The 23,435-nt window shown below is 36.8% G+C and overlaps 1 protein-coding gene across 3 annotated transcripts in view; it reads right to left on the bottom strand.

Annotated features, from left to right (window-relative positions):
- The window catches only part of LOC139139949 (MAM and LDL-receptor class A domain-containing protein 1-like), an 89,424-nt gene that overhangs the window by 43,142 nt on the left and 22,847 nt on the right, over positions 1-23,435 (bottom strand). For all 3 annotated transcript variants that reach the window (XR_011553913.1, XM_070708916.1, XM_070708917.1), the window contains 18 exons: positions 22,699-22,955; positions 22,320-22,404; positions 21,686-21,829; positions 20,504-20,621; positions 19,715-19,959; positions 19,056-19,190; positions 15,546-15,890; positions 14,100-14,240; positions 13,360-13,622; positions 12,896-12,980; positions 8,789-8,827; positions 8,255-8,383; positions 6,638-6,793; positions 6,019-6,281; positions 5,187-5,394; positions 4,056-4,208; positions 2,270-2,367; positions 1,794-1,964 (listed from right to left, as the gene is read on the bottom strand). Coding sequence is in view for 2 of the 3 variants with exons in the window: in XM_070708916.1 (XP_070565017.1) it covers positions 1,794-1,964; positions 2,270-2,367; positions 4,056-4,208; positions 5,187-5,394; positions 6,019-6,281; positions 6,638-6,793; positions 8,255-8,383; positions 8,789-8,827; positions 12,896-12,980; positions 13,360-13,622; positions 14,100-14,240; positions 15,546-15,890; positions 19,056-19,190; positions 19,715-19,959; positions 20,504-20,621; positions 21,686-21,829; positions 22,320-22,404; positions 22,699-22,955 (3,035 nt within the window). In the remaining variant the exon portion in view is untranslated. The remainder of the gene's footprint in view (positions 1-1,793; positions 1,965-2,269; positions 2,368-4,055; positions 4,209-5,186; positions 5,395-6,018; positions 6,282-6,637; positions 6,794-8,254; positions 8,384-8,788; positions 8,828-12,895; positions 12,981-13,359; positions 13,623-14,099; positions 14,241-15,545; positions 15,891-19,055; positions 19,191-19,714; positions 19,960-20,503; positions 20,622-21,685; positions 21,830-22,319; positions 22,405-22,698; positions 22,956-23,435) is intronic.

Below are 23,435 nucleotides of genomic sequence, written 5' to 3'. Positions count from 1 at the left end.
CACTCTCAACATCAACATTGCGTTGCTTGATTGATCATCCACCCTCATCAACGATGGCCGCAGCCCTGCAAAGTTGTCCTGACGACTCATCAGCCTCACTAACTTTCTTAACCAATGTATTTCAAAATACTTGGCTGATCATTTAGTTTCCTTTTTTTTGAAATTTTCTGGCTTACATATCGTGAAAAGCAGCATATATGGTATGCAAATATGTATGCTCATCTATGGAACTATATACGGACAACTTTTCAACTATGAAATCTTAGTCATATGCCATTTGCATATTATGAACAGACGTCAATGTTTTCCGAGTTTACCTATCCGAGGTAACTGGATATGCAACCTGTGCTTACTATACTTTGGGTCATGCCAATGCATGCCAAGTTCCAACTTGAGCTCGGGATCGTAATGTTTTAGATCAATTTTACTCAAAAATTCTTCACTCTTTTCTGTAATTTGTTTCAAAATGCCTAAACTTACACTGAAAATGTGAATGGGTGAAGATTTTTTTTCAAATTAACTTCCTTATAAATACACTAAAAATAACTATATATAATTCATTTGCTAGACTTTCCCCTAATATGTTTATGTCCAGTGTGCGTACTTGTACTGAACACAAGACGCTCAGGGCTAGATTTGATTCAATATAGTGCCCGGGGAAATTCTCTCCTGAACTAAGTCAATTTCATTTCATCTTCCCTCCGGAGCTCGTAATGTGTCTATTTCAATGATTGGCTTCCATCACAGCACCTCTATATTCAAATCACTTGCTGCTTTTGTAAGAAAGTGGTTGTTTCATGCTGAAAGTTGGGTTTGAAAGCCGTGTCCCATTGGAAATTGCAACAGAATATGCACAGATCGACTTAGATGCACAAATGATAGCAGATATGAATTCAGAGATGTATTGAAAGCCATGAATCGTTGCTAGTTTATTGAATAAATTGTATGAGGGAAATTGGTCTCCGAACTCGCAGCCATCACTATGTATCGAACCACAAATGACTGTGGTTTGAAATCTGTATACCGGTACATGTATCTTACTAGCTCACAATGTACAGCATCCAGTCAGCTAGCGAAGGCATCACAGTCAAGAAAGGTCTGTCGGCCAGACCACACCCCTCTGCCAGTCCACAAACCCTGGTTATGAGCTAGGCTCGAATTGTGTAAACCCTGCACACTTCTGTAATATTCAGGCAAAGGTGATAATCAGTAGCTCCTGGCGTAACAGATAGTTTATGTTTCTCTGATCATAGACACTACTGTCTATGCTCTGATAAGCTAACAACTAGGCAAGCTAGTGTTTAACCATCCTGCCCAGTGTTTGCCAACAACCAACGTCACTACGACGTTGCCTACCGGTATTGTGCGCCCACGGCACTGGACCTTGCTCTTTAAGGAAGAATGTGCCTCGAGGACAGATGCTTGGACTCATATAAATTTCTACAAAGCTTTTCTGATCTTTCACTTGTGGAGGCTCATTTTAAAGCTCTTGATGAAAGAAAAAGTTTTATCATCTTTGTTTTTCGAAAATCCAAAGTTTCATTTTTTCTGATGGAGTTAACACAGGGAATTTAGGCAGCCATTTTGAATTTCAAATATTGCAAAATGTTGGGTAATTTGTTTTGTTATTCCAAACTTTGCATGGTAATCCCTGATATTATTGTTGATTTGGTAATAGAATGGTTGGAAGTTTCATTCTAACTTGTAATTTTGAGTAAAAGTTTTAAGTCTTTCCCTTTCGAGGCACATGCTACCTTAATGTAATCAGCAAACTGACCTGAATGAATGCTTACCTGGAAATCTCTGGTCATGTATAAAGCAATTTCTGCCTTGGCCCAATAGGGTCCTTTCTGTCCAACCTGCTGCCACAGTACTGTCTGGCCTTGATTTGTGTTGTAATAAATGCGAGAGTAGACGGTGAGTTTGCCTATACTCTGACCATACATGTGATAGAACATGCGGAACTGTCGGACAGATCAAACAAAAGTCACTTAATTTATGATAAATTCATACTGAATTCATGATAATCTGTTTCACACTGCAGTGATCAACTTCTCATCGTCTACCTTTCATGAAGCAAATTGCATTTTATTAGTTTGAAGGATATGTGGCAGAAATATTTGCTTTAATTATTATTGCAATTTAAATTTTCTTAAAAGTATATTTGAGCATAATATTACGAAATCAAATGTTTTAAAGTACAGGGGGTAAAGGGGAGGGAGTGATAGTGTGAAATGATTATCAGGGTGTGACAAACTGTGTAATTTACCTTGCAAGTTCTTGAGGTAGTTGCTCTGTATATTTTACTGACCAGCTGAGCAGTCCTGCCGTAGTAGTTCAAGTAACCCTCGATGTACATGTAATAACCTGCAATGGACAGACAACATGTAAAACTCAATTCTGAATGTACTAGTCATGTCAGACTCTACTTAAAGCCCCAGTAATGCTAACTTTGGATAATAATTTCAACATTTTTATTTTGAATGTGTACCATAATTCTTTGTTCTTCTCCCCAAAGAATGTTGATATACACAGTATCAAGCTTGTCAACTCAGCCCCTATGGTTGTAAACTGCACTGTTGTTGTTGAAAACTGCATCAGACTTCTGGTCCGGACTAGAATTCAAATGTAAACAATAACCATGCATTTTACACATATAGACGCTAAGTTGACAAACTAAATAGTGGGTGTTTCAACATTCTTTGGGGAGAAAAATGAGAAGTTGCAATTGATTTATAAAATCAAAATGATGAAAAAAATGTCAAAAGTTAGCATTACTAGGACTTTAACTGTAATATCACACACTGTCCAGGAGGACTATGGGAAAATCTACCAGCCATACTGTGAATTGTGTTGTTTCAGCCTTTCCACTAATATCACATTACAACATTTATAAATAAACACTTATATCATCCCTTTCACCATTATATCCCCTCACAGAGATCCATTCAACCTCTCACAGCTAACCATCTGTTAGAACATATAACCAAATATTTGATTTGGCTGGAAGGAGAACTTTTCCGATGCTAAATTGAAACTTGAAAAGTGAAAAATCAGAGATTTGTGATTGGTGTGATGATAAACAACAAAAGTACTTTTGGAATAGGTTTGCCTGGTTTGGCTATTGGATAATGGTGGTCTTCCCTCTCACTTGTAATTACATGTACATGTACCCTAATCTTCTGCTCATGATACGATACAAATGTGTATGACATGTGTGAGTACATGGGGCATGATGCTGATCAATGTGCAAACAGATGTGGCCGACTGAAAAATTCATTAGATTTTACAAAACACATTTCTTAAGCTAATGTACTGATGTGTATTACATGTGTTGACCTCGACCTTAAGATTTGCCGGGCAAAGTGTAGCTATTTGTAACTGCACGAACACCTTTTTCAGCAAACATATATTGGCTGCACCTGTACATATCATCTGAGCTAAACTGACAAGCCATTGACCTCAGGCTTCTCCCTTGAAAATGTTACATGTAACACTGAATTATAGATACGACGATCCTGTCCACTTGGGTACTTCTAGCTTGACTTTGTTTTTGATCCAGGTACTATTCAACTAACTTTAGGTCAAGAAAAATAAAAAAGGATTGTTTCTCATCCTCGCACGCATCAATTCAGACCCGCCGCATCAACTTTTTTTTCTGCTGATGAGGAAATAAAATGAAAAAATATCCCACAAAAATACACAACGATAGTGCATAGCATTATAGTGCTATCTAAAACAACTGTAAACAAAATAACTGACACATACTTTCCATTCAGAACTGTACACATATGTTTCACTGTTATATTAAATTGTCATAACTGTGCATTGCTGCACTAAAAGTCAAACTGCAGAACTGTTGCTTTACAAAAATACTAAAGCAACACTGCTGTGCATTTATCTCTTTGTGCAGTCCTATGATGTTTTCACGTTTTTTGCATGTTCTTGTTGGTTGAAGAATAAAAAAAAAAAAGAGAAGAAAAAACCCGCATCACCACTTCATTTTGCAATGTGTCTAGGATGAGAAAAAAACTCTTTATTTTTCTTGACCTTACCTAAAGTTGCATTGCCAGTGGTGTGATCAAAAGGAGGACCAGTGTAAGTTGTTGGTGTTGCTCCCATTCTTCTATTCCAGGTGAGGTGATCAGTGCCTGATGCTTGCCTCCAGTCGCAGGTACCACTTTGAAAATCACACTGTGTGTAAGAATCTGTTACATAAACAAAAGAGTGCAATTTTAAACACTCTTTGTTGAAGTCAATGTTACTAGGAGTTAGCCCTTTTCCTGCCAGACAGTATCTTTTTCCCATAAAGTTGGTATTGAGCCAAAACCATGTATTTTCACCCACTTGGTTTGGCCTGTTACAGCAACTTCAGTTCATAAAAATCATGTTTACAATATCTCTGTTCTCAGGGGCCTTCAATTCAATTTATCATTGAAGTGCACTATATGGGACATGTTTTGCTTCACTAGTTTTAACCAACTTGACCTGATGGTGACATATGAAGTTGGTAAAACTGCATTAGGGGAAAGCACATTATAGACATGTTTTTTTATCAGACTTCTTTGATGAGTATATTTCTACTATAAATTTTATCATGAAAAACAACAAACATTAATAGAAGGCAATACTTATATAAAAGATTGATATTTCTGCCAGCTCTTTCGGCCATGTTTTTACAGCTACATGGTTCAACTTGGCAAAAAAATACCAAGCTTGCTTATATCAGCCAGGTTTTATATTTTTTATATCATTTTTTAGCCCAAAATATACAATTACCGACATGAAGACAATAAACAAGCAGCTTTAAATCTAAAACACACCAACACGATGACAGTATCAACTCAACCATACTGTATAGTGCATACAGGTGATATCCGACAAATAGTGATAGTTTGTGCAGTGTTCTTGGGAATGATTGAGAATAAAGATAAGTGATGTGATTACCCCGGTACCATTTCTGCTGTCCTCTAATGTAGTGGTGTTGATATTTTCAGGGGAACCCCTACATTACTGGGGATGAACCCTGGTAAGAGACCAGTACCGGCAGTGTTATTCCATGCATAGCACAATGCCTTTTTCAAGCAAACATGAATGAAAAAGGCTGACACACGAAGTATAGAGCAATAGGTATACAGATGAGAAGCAAAAGCTTCTAAGGGGCCTTGAAATAGAACATTACTCACTGCAATTCATTTCATCAGAGTAATCTCCACAGTCATCTTGGAAATCACACACCAGATCCTTACTGATACAGGCTCTGGTGTCGGTACACCAAAATTTACTACTGTCACAGAACGACGCTGCTGGTGGCCATCCGCAGTCTTCAAACTTGGTGTCATCAATAGCTGTTGCAGCCTGGTAAGAACTGTATCGCAGTTTGTTGATTTTAATCTTTCAAAACGAGAAATTTGGAAGAAGTAATCAAATAGTAAGTATCTGATGGTATATTCTACACCAAGGTTAAGAACTCGATACACTCTGGCCGGGAGGCATATGAGATGTTACGTTTTGTAAAACATCAAGAAGCCTAAGACATTAAATGTTGTGTAAGTCGTGCAGGGTCTCAGTTTTCATATATTTTGCAGCATACACAGGTATATGACATATGCCCCATTTCCACTTGATAAAGTCAATGTCGCAAAGATGGTCAAATCAGTTTGTTGAACTTTCAGAAATTGTTGCACTTGAGCAGGGGCTTCTGATTTTGTTTAAATTCAGAATTGGTCTTTTGACTACTTTTCTCTGTGTGATTTAGTGATATTTCCTCTAAATTGAGACAAGATAATACAGGTTACCATTGAAAACGTGAGATATCATGATGAATGAATAATAAAATATCCATTATAAATTACTATACCTTTATATGGTATATCAATAAATTTCAAAAATATAATACTGCATTAGGAAGTGATTCATATTGATAAAGAAACTTGTAGTGTATTTGCTGGTCTTAATCTTGGTTCTAATCTGAACATGTTGTGAAATTGGAGTATGAATGGCGCCCTCATACAATACCTGCCAAGGTTTGTCTTGCTTGCCAACACCAACTATCAAGTTATTCCATTGATCTCCCATGTTCACAGACTGAGAAAATAGCTTGGATTCAACATCGTCCACCACCAGCCAGACTTCAAAGTAATAGGGTCTCAGTCCATACTGGTACCACCAGAGGTTCAGTCTGCACGAGGACGCAGCTGATGAAAACCTTGGACTGAGGAACTCGGCTGAGTCATACGGATATGAATAGCTACCAACCGGTGCAATATAGGCATAGTATTCTGTCAAAAATGAAATACAGAGTCATAAGTAAAATTGCTGCTGGTCAGACAAGGCCTGTGTAAATTAGAGCTCTTTGCACAAAATGGCAACCATATTGGATCAGATGACAAAATAAATCAAAGTGTATGGTGCAGACGGACATATGCATGCATAGAAGCACACATGCACAGAATAAAATCCATACATTCCCGTTCTGCACTTTGCAGGACAGACTAAATGAGCAATGGACTAGTATTGCTGTATTCATATAATTAAGTAGATATTATTAACTCTGAAAACAGAAAATTGGCAAATATCCACACAAAATTTCTGATGATGAAAAAAAGTTCAACACTATACTCAGCTGTTAACTTACGGTACAAGGTTTTGTATGTGTGGTCGTATCTCGGTGCTAAGTCTGGTGTCACTTGGGTGTCATATCCACGTGATACGTGCCAGTTGAACTTGTCAGTTGGTGTTCCTTCATACCAACCACAGGCAGCATTGTTGTAACCAAAGATACAGTTGGTTGCTACAGTAGTAGAAGGGAAAAGATGTCAAATCACTTGCAATGGTCAAATTACTTGAGACTTAGAGCAGTACTCTTAAAATCACAGTGCTCATAGATGTGGGGATGGGGTGCTATGTTTGTGAAATGAACGAGATTTAACTGAAAGAACTCCCATCAGATAATGATTCAAAAATTCATGTATGTTTGATTTCAGAACAAAACTGAATCTTTACTAAACTTTGCATACACCCTTTATTTGTGAAAATTCAAGATGCCAAGGTATTTTCAATATACAAGCTTTTGTACACCTGATAAAGACATGCAGTCTCTGACATGTTTGGTACTGTTGGAACAAGATAAAAGAGGTGCAAAGCAATACTTGGACTGAATTATTATGATGAGATTGAAATTTCAGAAATCCTGATAGACCAGCTATGACAAGAAACTATTAAAAACACCGCCATCACATGGCCGTGTGTTTCAAGAAGAACAATATGTGAAAATACCACAAATATTAAAGATATACAGTCACCTGTAATCTAAATATGCCCATATATGATCAAAGGGGCGTTCCTTGGTATTCAAAATGCCCATGTGAGGGCGCTGTTTTTAAAAGGCGGGCACCCGCTTATAATCTGTGATTGGTTAGATTTTCTCTTTCCATGGTAACTGTGGCAAAATTAGAACGGGTGACAGTATATCTTTAAGGAGTAATTTCAAATATTGTCATTTTCACTACACTTCAAAAGCTTTGCATTATGAACATTCTGTGATAGTGGTGGGGTTACACCCGTGGCTACTTTAGTGTTGATCAAGCCTACTTGATACAGACAGAAATTCTGCTTGTATAAAGACAAAACAGACCCTGCCAAGGGTTGTAAATGAGAGCTAATGATTAGTTTATGAAGTTGTACTGTATGACCATCTGTTTTACTCATGGCATTTGCATATCAGTCATGTTATCAACTTTGTTCAAACAAACTTTTAGATTATGGACATCTTTAGCAAATACTGAAGTCAAAGAGTGAGTACTGTCTGAGTGTAGAATTTGGACATATTTTTATTCTTTTCATGATTTATTTTGCTCACTTGCATATTACATATTTGATCAATTTGAATTATAACCAACCTCATCCACAGTCTGTGTTCTAATTCGTCAAATGATAGTCACACCAGATGTGTTCTTTTTGTGCTATCCACGTAAACAACGTCATTCGGCATCATTTGTCGGAACTGTTGCCTACCAGGCATCAGTTCTCAAAAATGATGCCCGCTGACTTCAAAAATGACATTTGTGCATGCGCGAACTGGAATATACAAAGATGTTGTCTGCAGCTGAGTGAAACAATAGTCAAGATATTTCTCAGTTATCCTACTTTCTGAAGAAGAACTGAATCTTCTGCACATTTGCACCTTCCATGCATAACCCAGAGTGGAAAATTTGAAAACGGATGATGTAGGGTCATGGAAACTAGAACTTACGACACTGTGTTTCATCTGATCCGTCCTTACACTGGGAAACAAAGTCACAGTACTGTGTGTCATCCAGACATGTACCATCCGTGCAGGTGAACTTTCCGGGTCCACAGGGATTAGTGCTGGATGTTGGACCTACATGAAGTATAGGAAATTCATGGATGTTTAAAAACCAGACAGCGAGAGGTAGCTTTGAAAAGTTGCCCAGCCAACCAGTACATTACCTGATAATTACATACTGAACACCTCCCTGTTATACGTAGATTTTGATCTTAACAAACCAAAGATTAGAAAATACCGGTATTTCCAGCCGTTGATCAGGTAGTAGATGCTAAGATGGTAAAATTTCACTTAATGGGAAAGCTGGCAGGTGCAATTTGCAAGGCAGTTATTTTCTAGTCTGCTGAAGAGAAGGAGAACCATAGATTTTTGGAACAGAAAAATGTAAAACAAAGAGGAGTTTGAAATTTGTTATGAGGTTCAGAGCAATTCAGGTTGCAAAACATCAGCCAAGATGAAGAACGGTGAATTTTCACTTACCGACAGTTGGTGGGTGGACTGTGGCTTCAGCTGGCACACCTGTAACGTAAGTAAATTGTTGACAGACTGTTAAACTGGATGAACAACTTTGCATGAACTTTATCAATTGGAATGACACTAAAACTGCTGACTGGTTAGCAAATACTAGAAACTCTAAATTTGATTTCATATGTTTTGTATAAATTATCACCCTAATTCCCTGTAAACAGGTCCACACTCAACATTGATACTGCGTTCACAAAAAAATGGTGAGGGGGGGGGGGGGGCCTGGAGGAATTCAGGGGGGATTCAAAAATTTTTGGGGTATTGAGGGGGGGGGGGACTTGAAAATTTTTGAGGGTATTGAGGGGGGATCTGAAAAAAAATAAGATTTCAATCGCGATTCCTCCAGCCCCCTTATCATTTTTTTGAATGCAGCCTAACGATGGGTTTGGGCTAAACCATGGAGGTAAAGGGTTAAAGAATGTTAGTGGAACACTCTCATACTTGATTATCAATTTAGAAACAAACTGGTGGTTTCTGATTAGTATATTAGCACTGGCTCAGCAGCTTAAGGGGATAATAGCTGTAACTTTCCATAAAGTACTTTTGTCAATCTTATATTCTGTACGACAGACACGTTTTCTGGAGAATGTTGAAATACCAAGATTTCGTCCACACAATGCTTTGTGTGCACCTGTCAGTGTTATCACTGACAGATGGATTTCAGTACATATTAAAATTCCTGTTGACTGTAACACTGGACATTACAAACACACAGGCTTTAGGGTCAATTTTATTGCCTTAATGGGAAACATACCCATTATCAATTTTTTCAACATTTTGCCAATATTTTGATAAAAACCGTAGCTAATGAATATGATGTCCATCTGGTCCAAAATTATCAAAAAACTTACAGGAAAATTCACAAAAAATTGGTAAAATGTCGCACTAAAATGTTGGTGGGAAAAATTGCTGCATTCCAATGGTTAATATCAAAATTGAATATCATGGTATGAACTTGGTAGAAGAAGAACAAACTCCACACAAAAACAAAAATATAGGAAAATACATTTAACAGTTACAGCTAATAGGCTAACTGCCTGTAATTATTGAAACATGCTTGGTTAGATGGTGATATGGTCAAGGACTCAATCAGTTTGGCTTGGTGTTCTGACGCAGATTCTTTCAGTGCCTAAAAAGCCATGCATCTTTGTGCAATAGTGGGATTATCAAAAACACCAATTACCTTTTCACTGACCGGTGTACTATAAATCCTTGCTGTCAAAATAAAAACGCCAAAATACAAAAAAACACTTCGCTGTCCTTTCCTTTCTTCACAAACCACTCTTGGATGTATGATAATGCATAACTATAGACCTTGGAACGGTTCAACATTTTTACTGCTGTATGTTGCAGAATGCATAATTTTTACTTCTGCTCTCTGGATCTTTTGTGAAATGAAGCAACCGAGGATGGCTGATGATGGTTTAGGTTTTGATTCTCATCCAAAGTTGTGTTTATTCCCAGCACGAATCACAGACTCTAGAGAAGCACAAAGCAACTAATGCTTCTCATTGACCAATCTGTCATGGTTAAACTAAGCAATTAAACACTGTCACTGGCAGGTATCTACATGATATTTGAGTAAAGTTTGACATACACCATAAATCACTGAGCTGGTACTATTATTTTTGGTAAACAGTACTAATTCAGAGCATTCTGAACAGTATAAACAACTATTTCTATTAATTTCAAACTTTGTGATTCTAGTATTGTGAAAGACGTTTCATCCATTATTGCAGTATTATTGCTATACATGTAGGTGTACTTGGTATATGGTACTTGGCCATGATGTACATGAAGCAGGGAGCATATAGTGATGATTTCATATCTCAAGTATGAAAATATAAATACTGCTCCCGCACGGCAGTTTTGTAATACATAAATTAAAAAAGTTTACACTTTTTTTTTTAATCTCTACTATTTGTTATTTAATTTGTACCCTAACATTACCCCTGGTATGTATATGCCACTATTTTCAGCACTGTGTGATATTAGTCAATACTGATATTGTGTCACTGACCTTGATAGTTGTATTCACGTGTTCAGTGACACTTTGCTGACAATACATTCATGGTTTAATGTTGAATTTGGACTGCGGTTTAAAAGTCCCTCTACCACTATGATTCGACACTACCTTTTACAACATGGGGAAAATTCTGAAAGTCATCGCTTAAAATAACAAACGAAAATCTCAACAGACCTGGGGATCTGGAGCCAATTATTTGGATATGAAATCATGTCAAAATCAAAGCAACATCCTCGGCCACGGAATAACAGCATCAAACCTGCACATGTTTCTGTGAAGCAGTATTAGGCCAAAGTAATTAAATTACCCGCTTAGGTTTTTAAGGTTTTCATGAAAAACACACACAGTGTATTTGAATAGGAAATTTTAGGACATACCCCCTTAGCTTTTCTGAACTAAAAGTTTTGTTACAATTTTTTATTTGCTGCAATCAAATTACATTGTGTTAATTTTCTTGTGTATGTTTTTCAGCCGCTTAGACGCATACCTTTTCCCATTTTGAGGGGACGCAAAAAAAGAATTTAATTATTTTGGCCTTATTGTACGGTTTATCTGAACCTTGATTGAAAGAAAGGCACATGGACAGATGAAAAATCACTGTATTTAACAGGGCCAATGTCCCTTAAGCTGCTATAGATGGTACAGAGGACATAGCATAATACCTATAAAGTGAGAGTAGAGGTCCTTTGGCAATAAAGTGTATTCTTATAGCAGGAGAACTGTTTCAGTATGGCTCATATTTAAAAAGACCATTATAAACACAGACATTCATCAATAGCCAGCATAGAAAACTGCCATTTATGCCTATAAAAATGGCAAAAGTTGCCCGAAAAATGCAAAATTGCAGATTTCATCATTATTTTTATACATTATAAATAAGATAACCCCTACCTGTGTACCAAATATCAAAGCTATCAGATGAGCAGTTTTTGAGAGACAAATTTTTTGATCAAAAATGGCAAAAATTGCCCCAAAATTACAAAATTGCAGATTTCATCATAATGTTGATATATCAACTTCAGTTTATCACTACAAACCTATATTATACCAAATGTCAAAGCTGTCAGACAAGCGGTTTGATAAAATAACTTTTTGACCGAAAATGACAAAAAAAATTCCTTAAAAATACAAATTTGCATATTTCATCACAATGTGAACAAATCTAAGTTAGGTCATTCCAATGAACCTGTATAGCAAATATTAAAGCTTTCAGACATTTTAATGAAATAACTTTTTGACCAAAAATGACAAAAAATTCCTTAAAAATACAAATTTGCATATTTCATCACAATGTGAACAAATCTAAGTTGGGTTATCCCTAGGGACCTGTCTACCAAATATCAAAGCTGTCTGACCAGCAGTTATGAAGAAGGTTTTTACCAAAAATGCCTTTTTTGAGCTAATTTGCATATTTTCAATAATATCAAAAAACAAAAAAAAACCAGTTTCTCATGATTACATTTTGCATCTACACAACAAATATCAAATCTGTAAGTACTGTGGTTCTCAAGATATTTGAGTGGACGGACATCCTCACAAATGGACATACATACGGTACATACATACATACAGACTGACGCCGGACGGATACCCATCCCAATAGCTTCTATAGACTATAGTCTATAGTAGCTAAAAATCAGTGAGGATGAAGCCCTGTAGCAATTCAATATGAAACAGCAACTATTGAATTATAGTTCAGTACACTGTTACTGCAAAACAAATCTTTCATTCTTTTCCCCCATGTTGATCAAAATACCGTAACCAGTATGAGAAAGTGTGAGTGTAGAAGATAAATCCTGTTTAGGTGATACAGATACTACTGAATATATAAAATGCCATTCAGAATAGTCGCATGTTGAGAGTATGGTGTACATTGCGCGTTTCACACTTATAAGAGACAGCGAATCCATTATCTTAGTTGCTGATACAGCATTTGATTTTGTTGACTGTCAACAGAATGCAAAACACGGTAAATTGTTACAATTTGTGACAGTTAATAAACTAAACAGTACGAAAAGTTTTGTAGTTTGTCTTACCTAGGCAGTTACCATCTGTAATAACAATATCATCAATGGCTAAGTCACTTGCTGAGCCACTTCCACGCATTCCAGTGAAGATTAGCTGGATAAAAGAAATTATTCATTAATAGTATGTGCCTCTAGACTTGATTTTTAAATTCACAGACTTGATTTTTAAATTCACACACAATGTGCTACTGGAATAGGGTTGACACCAAACAAGTATGGATGCCGTTCTCTATGTAAAATGGTGAAGAGTCCAAATTTGTTGCAAGATTTCAGGAAGACATAGGATGACAAAAATGATTTAATTTGTTTCCACAAATGTTATGACATGTGAAGGACTATGACAACAAGCTGGGTCTTAAATATTGCTGCTAGACTGATAATTATGTCTAAATGTCAGTTAGAACAGCCAGTATCATAATATAATGCTACATTGAGTTGGTATACCTTGACTACAGTGCTATTCTGACTTATACCTGATATTCTTGGCGACTAATGAAAGGAATTCTCCCATAATTCCAATCTGTTCCTTGGTTACCACTCAATGTCCATATGGTTGTTGATGTACCGGGATCTGCCGCTGTCAGTATATCCGCCTGCAGTGTTCCAATATTGGCGCCATTCATACTGTACCAGAATTCCAGACATTGATGTGTCAAGCCTGGTGGGAAAACTTGGCTGTAGAACTTAGCTGTGGCTCCGGGACTTGCGTTGGACCCTTCCAAGTACAAATAGGTTCCTGACAATCGAGAGAAGAAAAATGGATGACAATATTGAGGTTAGCATCCTTCAAACGTGACAATTTCAAATATCTGCATTCAGTTACAGTAACATGTTCTGTTGAAGGTCAAAAATTCATCAGTAAGAAGGACAGTCAATAACACCATTGTGAAATGAAATTGAATAAATACACGAAGTTCAATTACCCATTTAGCAATCTCCTTTGATATTATGATTTACATCATTACCAAAAAGTAGAATGATTATAGAACACATTTATTAAAAGCCCTATTCTTCATTCTAGAATCGGTCACATCATAGATTTGATCAACTTTTTTCAAAGGCAGCAATATAGCAATAACACAACTCACATTAAGTGAAACATTTTGCCGCTAGCTATACACTGGTACAGCCTATTACATGTTTTATTATCTCATTTCAGGAATTTTACATCACAATACAGTGGATGAAAGGATTAAAAAGCAAAACTTCGTACCATCTGCCGTTCCAAGAGTATGATCGTTTGCCGGTCCAGTACCACCAGTACCAGTACCACGTTTATTCAACACCCAGTCCAGATTATCACCAACCACATTATTGGTCCATGAACACTTCCCATTTTCAAAGTTACACTCATCTAAAATATTTGAGGAAAAAAATACATATTTTAGGATTATCAAACTTTTTTCTGGGTTTGAGTTCAAGTTCCCTTTACAATGTTGTTGGCACAAAAATCCTTAAAATTAAAACGATATTAAGTGGTAAAAGCTGTTTCGGTGTTTATCTGTCTGGTAAAATATCATCTCAAGTTTGACAATAAAACTTGTATATTGAATCTGAGGTCGCAGTTTATGAAAGTATCGTTGGCTTATTATCTCGTATTTCTAGTGGATACTAGAAATTGCCATAAAACACTTTAAATTAGCTTCATGCTTTTTAGCTGAATGGGAATTCATTTGAAATTGTTGGATTCTTAATTTAACTGACAAACAGTGGCTATTATTATGTAGTGCAATGTTTGAATTAGCTGCTTCTTCAATTAGTGAACCCTTGACTCGAGCTAAATTAGCTAAAAAGGCATTACTGTTATACCACTTTATCAATGATGTATTAAAAAGGCATGTTTTACTGTATGTTATACCACTTTATCAATGATGAAAATACAGCAATCTGATTGGTTAATAATAATAATAATATTTGGTTCTTATATTAGCGCACATATCCACAAGTAGATGTGATCAAGGCGCTTTACAATTATCATTACCCCTGGTCACTGGACCCAATATGATACCACTCAACTCCCTGGGGAGCAAACAACAGCTCACATGTGCAGCCAATAAGCGCAGCAGAGCTAAACGCACACATTACAACCACTGTCCTACCAGGTACCCATCACTCCTGGGTGGGGAGAAGCAATGAGGAATAAAGTGCCTTGCCCAAGGACACAACACCACAGCCATGCCGGGGCTCGAACTCACCATCCTTTGATCGTGAGTCCACTGCTCTAGCCACTGGCCCATGATGCCTCCTGGTTGAGATGTGAAAATATCAGTGCTATGTTCAAGTATAGAACAGTTGCAACACCCACAAGCTTGAATTTGGTTTGAAACAATCTCTTTCTTAATATTTCAAGACAGAATTTCAATACACTGTCATGATATAATGGCACTCAGCAATGAGTGTACCAGTCAGTTTTAGCCAGTTCATTCCTCACATGCACCGCTATAGCCAATGCATGTACACTGTATGTTATAAATTTAGCCAAACTCTTGTGGTTCACCAATCGATGCAGCGGTTTATTGTGTAATTATGTCACTGTTTTCTTTTCTCCTCTGTCTATGAGTGAGACTGGAACGCATGTTTTGTATCTTGCTGCATAGGATGTTTAATTGTGTCTGAGCTCAGAAAATAAACCTGGCCATACAAATGTTATCACACTCACTAGGGTTCGGACAATCACCATCCATAATGACAATATCATCCACTGCTAAGAAGCCAGTATCCCCTGTGCCACGCATAACGGAGAACGTGACATTGAAATCTCTCTGTTGACGGAGCGACACACGGGCAAGATTCCACCCAGTGCCAAGCTGAAGGGATCTTGTCCACACTGGGTGACTCATTGCATTCCCGGTCTTGGTCTGCACCATCAACTTTCCCAAGTCATTCCCTTCCCAGGCGTAGAAGAACTGAAGGCATCTGCTCTTGGTGGTTGTCAAGGATGCGGTTAGAAAGGTAGCCACCTGCCCAGAGTTGTCAGATGATGCTGTGAGCAGTAAGTAGTTACCTGGTGACAGAAAATATGATGGTCTTGAAATGTTGGTAGTGAGCTCTCATATAAAAAAGTCTTCTGCCAGTAGAAAAAGTATTACTATTAAACATAGGGCCAAAGTCCCTGAAGCTACTATAGACATGGATACAAAATTAAAATTATCTCACTAAGGTCATCCTAGGGAACCTGTAAACCAAATATTAAAGCTGTCTGACCAGCGGTTATGAAAAAACAAGCGACTCAACAGTTGACAGAGCTCTGCTGTGTTATGTAGAGAATAACCTTTTGTGACACATGTATTGATGAAGAAGGTGGATATCTTTGATAGCTCATTTCAGGATGGCCTGACCAAAAATGGAAAAAAAAATTCCGTAAAAATACAGATTTGCATATTTCATCACAATTTTAACAAATCTAAGTTGGGTTATCCCTAGGGACCTGTATACCAAATAACAAAGCTGTCTGACCAGTGGTTGTGAAGAAGAAGATTTTTTACCAAAAACGCCTTTTTTGGTGCTAATTTGCATATTTTCAACAATATCAAAAATTAATAAAAAAAGTTTCTCAAAATCATATATTTTATCTACACAACAAATATCAAATCAGTAAGTACTGCAGTTCTCAAGATATTTGAGTGGACGGACGCCTCACAAACGGACATACATACATACATACATACTGACAGTGCACGCCGGACAGATACCCATCCCAATAGCTTCTATAGACTATATTAGTCTATAGTAGCTAATAAACGAGAGTTAATTACATTCTAATTAAAGTAAACAAGACTTGCTTAAATCAAGATTTTCATCATAAAAAAACAGCATATCTGTCAGGTTATAAAGAATCTTAAGCTGGTTATCTTTTTATCAGTATTTTCATCCTATTAACCAAGCACATTTTAACTTTCAAATGAACATTGTAAGTAAGTTCTGTTGAATAAGTTGAAACTGTACGTACTCAGAGAAAGCACACTGAAGAGACAAATGTTTGAAACTTAAGAAGTTCAAGGTCATCAAAAGCATCATGTAACACTTTCATTGCACTGTTTACACAGATTGCATAATTGCTATAAATAGCACATGAGGAATCTTACAGCCCAGCTTTACCATAAAAACCCTATCACTTTGACTACTCTTTTAATTGACCACTCTATTTTTTTCCTCAAAAAGAAATTTTATTTTATCCTTACCAAGTCAACCATAAATGGAAATTAGAACTTTCTCTATCTCTATTTATTTGACCACCCTATCATGACAAACTATTTTGAGCAATTTCTTTTAGATAACATACAGGGCACAATAAATGACGGTTCAGAATATGTCAAAGTTGGGATTCAGGAAAGTTGCCTTTACATGTTTTAATCCTCCAAGATGGTAAGCATTTCACTATGAACTGTCAAAAAAAGTTGAACTTTCTGATAATTTTACACTAAAATTATTTTGTCTTTGATGATTTCCTAATTAATTCAATTATTTAAAATCATATCAATAATTTTTGTCTTGGTGAATTGATAGGGTTTATACAGTACAAGAATTACATACAATGTAAGTCAAATTTTGATCAAAAATGACCAAAAATTCCTTAAAACTACAGATTTGCATATTTATCACAATTTGAACAAATCTAAGTTGGGTTGTCCCTAGGGACCTGTATACCAAATAACAAAGCTGTCTGACCAGCGGTTATGAAGAAGATTTTTTACCAAAACACCTTTTTTGGCATTAATTTGCCTATTCTCAACAATATCAAAAAATTAAAAAAAAAATTCTCAAAATCATATTTTCCATCTACACAACAAATATCAAATCAGTAAGTATTGCGGTTCTCAAGATATTTGAGTGGACGGACGCCTTACAAACGAACATACATACATACATACATACATACATACATACATACATACAGACTGACGCCGGACGCCGGACGGATACCATACCAATAGCTTCTATAGACTATAGTCTATACTAGCTAAAAAGCATACTGTCACCTATTACAATTTTGCCACAGTTACCATGGAAAGAGAAAATCTAACAAATCACAGATTTTAAGCAGGTGGCCGCTTTTTAAAAACAGCGCCCTCACCTTGGCATTTTGAATACCAAGGAACACCCCTTTGACAATATATGGGCATATTTAGATTACAGGTGACTGTGTACCTTTACTGAACAATGCATCAGTGGATCGAGCGACATTCGTGATTCTATGTACCTAGAATGTGACTTGACTCTCCAACTTTGACAATGCCTTTGTGGTCTACCACTTGTGGGGGCTCATCTACTGCTCAAGGAGTACAGAAAGTTTTCGCCAACTTATTTGTGTGAAAATTGAAAATTTAATTTCTCCCAATATAGTCAGCACAGGGATGGCGATCCTTTTGAATTTCAAAGTCTTGGAAAGTATTTGGTCACTTGTTTCTTTAGAACCAAATTTTACATAGTGACCCCAAATTTTTATTCTTAGTTTTGAAACAGAATGGTTTAAATTTTCCTTGTTGGAATTTTCAACGAAGTATGTCTTTCATCATTGAGGTTCTTATCACCTTAAACTGATTACTGGTTCTAAATGAGATACTTGGTTCAGAGTTTATCAACTGTTTTATATACTTTGTATTTGTGGGAAGATTTGTGAGAAGTCTCTTTTCTGCACATCTCCAATTACATGAACAGCTAATCAAATCCAATGAAGCTTTGTAAAAGAGTCTGATATGCAAATTAACTGAAGCTGAGCTGGGCAGACTACGGCACACAGTCCATGTAGCCGACAATGAGATGCAAATGATATGCGGTCAAGGTCTCCTCAACTAACTTTCAGCTGGTTGCTCACTTTCTACTATTTTTATTGTATTTTGTACAAAGGCACAGAATTATTCTACCTTCAACTTAAAACTGATAGTGATTTTGTAGCTCATTCTTCACTGTTTTTCATAGTTTTTGGTAGCCGGTAACAGACACTTCGTTTTCGTGTCGGCTACATGGACGATCTGCCCAGACTACACAAACTACACATGACCCACATGAGTGAGAAAGAATTATGGGAACTGCTAGTCCTATTAAACAAAGTCCCCCCGACTTCACTGATGAATTCAGCAGCCCATGCAAACTTCATTTTCAACCACTTGACACTTCATTTTAACTTCATCTACTTTCTCCCTTGTACTTAGAGCACAAGCCTACTAACCTATGCTGCTTTCATAAGTGTGGTCAAGAGAGGGTCCATTGTCATCTCCGGCACTACTCAGAGTCCAGTCAAAATCTGCAGTTCCATCGTTACCACCACCACACAGGCCATTCTCAAAGTCACAGCCATCCATTTCTAATATATCGGATAAATTTTTAAGAATTATTTAGTAAAATATGGTGGTAAAGTCAGCGACAGATTATTTCATACTTACACCGATTTCTGTAAAGAATTTTCAAATTATGTCTATTACCTTATATGTCAATCTAATCCTTGACAAAGAATTTTTGTCAGCATTTTGAATGCAGATGACTCCATGCACATTTGTAACATGATAAAAACTTTCTATAGGCCATGCAGAAGAATCTAAAGTTTTGGAAATTCATTTTTTCAATTCAAGAGCAAAGAAAATGGATTCAACCATACCAGAGAAAATGATAGACTTAACCAAAACCATAATGTAATGCAGACTTTTTTGTTCTGCAATAATCAAACTTTACTCTAATACTATCGTTTTCGATACAATGATGACATCAACATATTACATACACAATGCAAATGCACATGATATTCAATGACGGAAAGAGCGATTGGAGGAAAATTATGGTATGTATTATTGTATGTATCAAACAAATGTAGTATCAATAATTATATCTTACCAAATTTACAATAACCATCCTCCATGAACACATCATCAATAGCAATATCACCATGTATTTTGTACCCCTGGGTTGCCTCTATTACAACAGTCCTGGTAACCCTAGTTGATTGGATGATGTTGACCTTCGCCTGGATCCACTGATCCCCGTATGTGGTCTGCCGTCTCCATATTGCACTGCCAAGTGTGTTTCCTGATTTCAGATAAACATTCAGTGTTCCGATGTGTGCTCCGTACATGTGATACCTGCCAACCAAAACACATGTGTTGGCATTCCATGTGCAGCTGAAAATTCATCAGTCAGTATGGAGGATATGATATAGCTGCAATGATTGGCCACATTGCTCTACTGAGAAGCTGATTTTTTATGATCCATTTTGCTTTTAAATCGATAGAGTCTGTTTTGCCATGGGCTTCATGGGTGATGACTCATCAAATAAATAATAAATAAATAAATAAATAAATAAATAGAAAAGTAAATAAATAAAACCAAGTGAATTTCTTATGTAAGAGAGAATATTAATAATTGTGATTCTCGGTTCTTTTCTTTGTTTAAACCTTTTTACTACTGTAACAATGGGTGTGTATACCCCTAGTCTTCTAGGCAAAGTCAAACCTCTACCTGTACATTTGGAAATGGGTGTGAAAAGATTAAATTGTACACTTGTCACGGTAAATTCAAAGGTTGGTCAGGGGAATGACCATGGTGATAAAAACTCAACATTTATATCATGCATTTATATTTGCTTGCAATAAACACAGTACGACTGACACAGTAGGGATATCTCACCAGAATGATAAGCATTTTGGAGCGTTTGCTTCGATGATAACACTTGGACTATTCAGTCGGGCTGGGTCTCCAAAATCATAGTCAGCTGAATTGTCTATATACAGGTAGTAACCATCCACTGGCAAAGAAGCAAAACCATTATAATCATTACATCATGGTGAAAAGAGTGGGTTTTTTTGGACAAGGTATTTTTTACATTATTGAAAAAGTTAGGGATTCCACATATCAGAATCTTCACTCATTAGTTTATGTCTTGGTAATTTGCTCAAGTTCCCCTTGCAATATTGATAAGGGAAAGGTGAGAATTGGCAAAAAGCAGACACAGCAGGCATGATCCCTCGCTACTCTATGCAAGATAATTAGATGTAGAAAACCGGCTTAACATGAAGACACTGTGCTTTATTTGAAGTTTAGGAATGCTGAGCATGGGAAAACCTATTGTTTGAAACACACTGATGACTTCGTGGCACAACAGTGCATGTGGGCACACTGGCCACCACATGCTAGACAGGCCAGGATTGAAGTCATAGTTTGAGGCTGTATATGTTCATGGAAGATCGTCCATGTAGCCGACACGAACACGAAGTGTCTGTTACCGGCTACCAAAAAGTATGAAAAATAGTAAAGAATGAGCTACAAAATCACTATCAGTTTTAAGTTAAGGGTAGAATAAGTCTGTGCCCTTGTATAAAATACTATAAAAATAGTAGAAAGTGAGCAACCAGCTGAAAGTTATTCGAGGAGACCTTAACCGCATATCATTTGCATCTCATTGTCGGCTACATGGACTGAAGTCATAGTTTGAGGCTGTATATGTTCATGGAAGCTGGCCAGGGTCAGTGTTTACACACAGTAAAGGTGGATACACAATAAAGATCACATGTAAGTGTGAAGGAAGTGTGAATGAAACACCTACCACACATGACCAGTGCATGCAAAGATGATAAGGTCAACATCTCATGGTCAAAGGTTACAGTAGAGGAAGTTTACAAAGGTCAGAGAAAGGAAGTGGGGAGGGGGGGGTAAGAATGAAATTTCAAATTTGGTGACAATACTCAGAAATACATTTTTCTGCCTGAAAATAACAAAAGCAGATTCAGAACTGTTTAATGCCACTGTACAGTAATGACATCACAGTGCACTAGCTTGATAGCAGACATATTTCACTGAGAAGCAACTCACCGCCTATAGTATGGTCCTGAGAGGGTCCAGTGTGTGGTGATGCAGTGTAGCCTTTTGCTCTTATAAAATCAAATCGATCTGCAGTATCCTGGGTCCAACCACATGTATCAACCTCAAAGTCACAGTCAAAGGATGTGTACGCAACTTTATAAATACAAAAAAGTGTATCTATATTTAATATCATCGTGGTCAATTACTTATATAGGAAATAATAAATTTTATGTTAAAATTGCTTAAAATGCCTTCAATATTCTTTTGAAGTGGTGACCCTATAAAAGGAAAACTAGGAAACTGCCTTTCACTGAATGATGTATAAATGACAAATGTTTCAAAAAACATGATATAATTCAAGGTAACAAAGCAAAAGTGCGTAGCCTTGTTGCAGATGAATGATTCAATGACGTGAGTATAAACTTGTTTTGCTTTTAACAAGTGGAGTTGGCCCCCATCCTGCTTGTGTAGTATAATGACAAACATTTGACTATTGCACCTGTATGGTAAAGAATAACAACAGAACCACTAGGCAAGCAGCAAAAACCACTGTAATATTTACTTTGACACCTAAGTCTTGGGAACCACCAGAGCTCAATGAAATTCCTTGCTGATTTCAATATGTCTGAGTTTTATAGCTTACCCCTGCAATAGCCACTTGTGATGGACACATCATCAACACAGATATCTCCACCTGGTCCATTACCTCTGATTGCAGTAAACATCAACTGTTGAAAGATACACATCATTACCTGCATGTTTTACATCTAAAGCTGTTGTGTGATCCAGCTAGAAGTGAGGAATTTTCTCAGCGATTACAATTTTTTTTCAGCAAAAGTGTCGTTGTCTACAGGAACGCTGTGGCAGTTTGAAAGTTTTGCGGGATTTTTAAACATGAAATGTGTAATTTACAATACATGATGCGAAAAAATGTAAGTCAGAGTACATGATGCCAACATGTAGCAACCGCGTATAGTGTAAATTCAGCAATTTTTATGAACTATTTAAATCATAACACGTACTTGGTAGTCTTGATCTTGGCGGATTCCAACACGGCCGTTGATCCAGTTGTTTCCTTGGTCACTGGACAAAGTCCAGAGATCATTGACCTGGGTACCGATGAGCTGCGACACCTTCAGCGTGCCAATATGACCACCATACATGTGGTACCAGAAGCTGACACAGATATCGTCATCAGCGTTGGCATCATATGGAGCACTGACAAAACTTCCGACCACTCCAGTTTCTGAGTTTGATGCTTCAAAGTAGAAATATGTTCCTAGAGCAAAGAGAGTGAGTAGACACACAAATTGTTTGCTGCGCTGAGGTCCGATTTATATTATGTGTATATGACAAATAAACCTACAGATCATCAGTGTTGGTATCTATATAAATATTGTCAAGATCATAAAAACTGGTTACAATCTTAAAAACTGACTCTCTTTCTCAGAAAAGTAACAAAACAATTAAACACTTTCTATTATCAAACTGTTAGCTTGCATCAAAGATAATCATTTTGCATTTGCGACTCATTCGACTCATAATCACCTTTTAACTTTTAGTTTTCTGAAGGGCAGAATTTACGGAAAGGAGCTTACTTTAAGGAAAATTTGCATTTATTCATATTCTGTGTTGGAATTATACACACAGATAAATGTTCAGTTGCCTCTTAAACTTTGCACAGAAAGATTCAGTTATTTTGGCGAACTTTTGGACCTCACAGCGCCCTCACAGGACAGAATCTTTCACTCTACTTCAA

Source organism: Ptychodera flava, chromosome 9, assembly GCF_041260155.1.
Source record: "Ptychodera flava strain L36383 chromosome 9, AS_Pfla_20210202, whole genome shotgun sequence".
NCBI classification, from domain to species: Eukaryota; Metazoa; Hemichordata; class Enteropneusta; family Ptychoderidae; genus Ptychodera; species Ptychodera flava.
The sequence above is the reverse complement of the archived record's forward strand: the minus strand, read 5'-3'. Positions and strand labels throughout refer to the sequence as shown.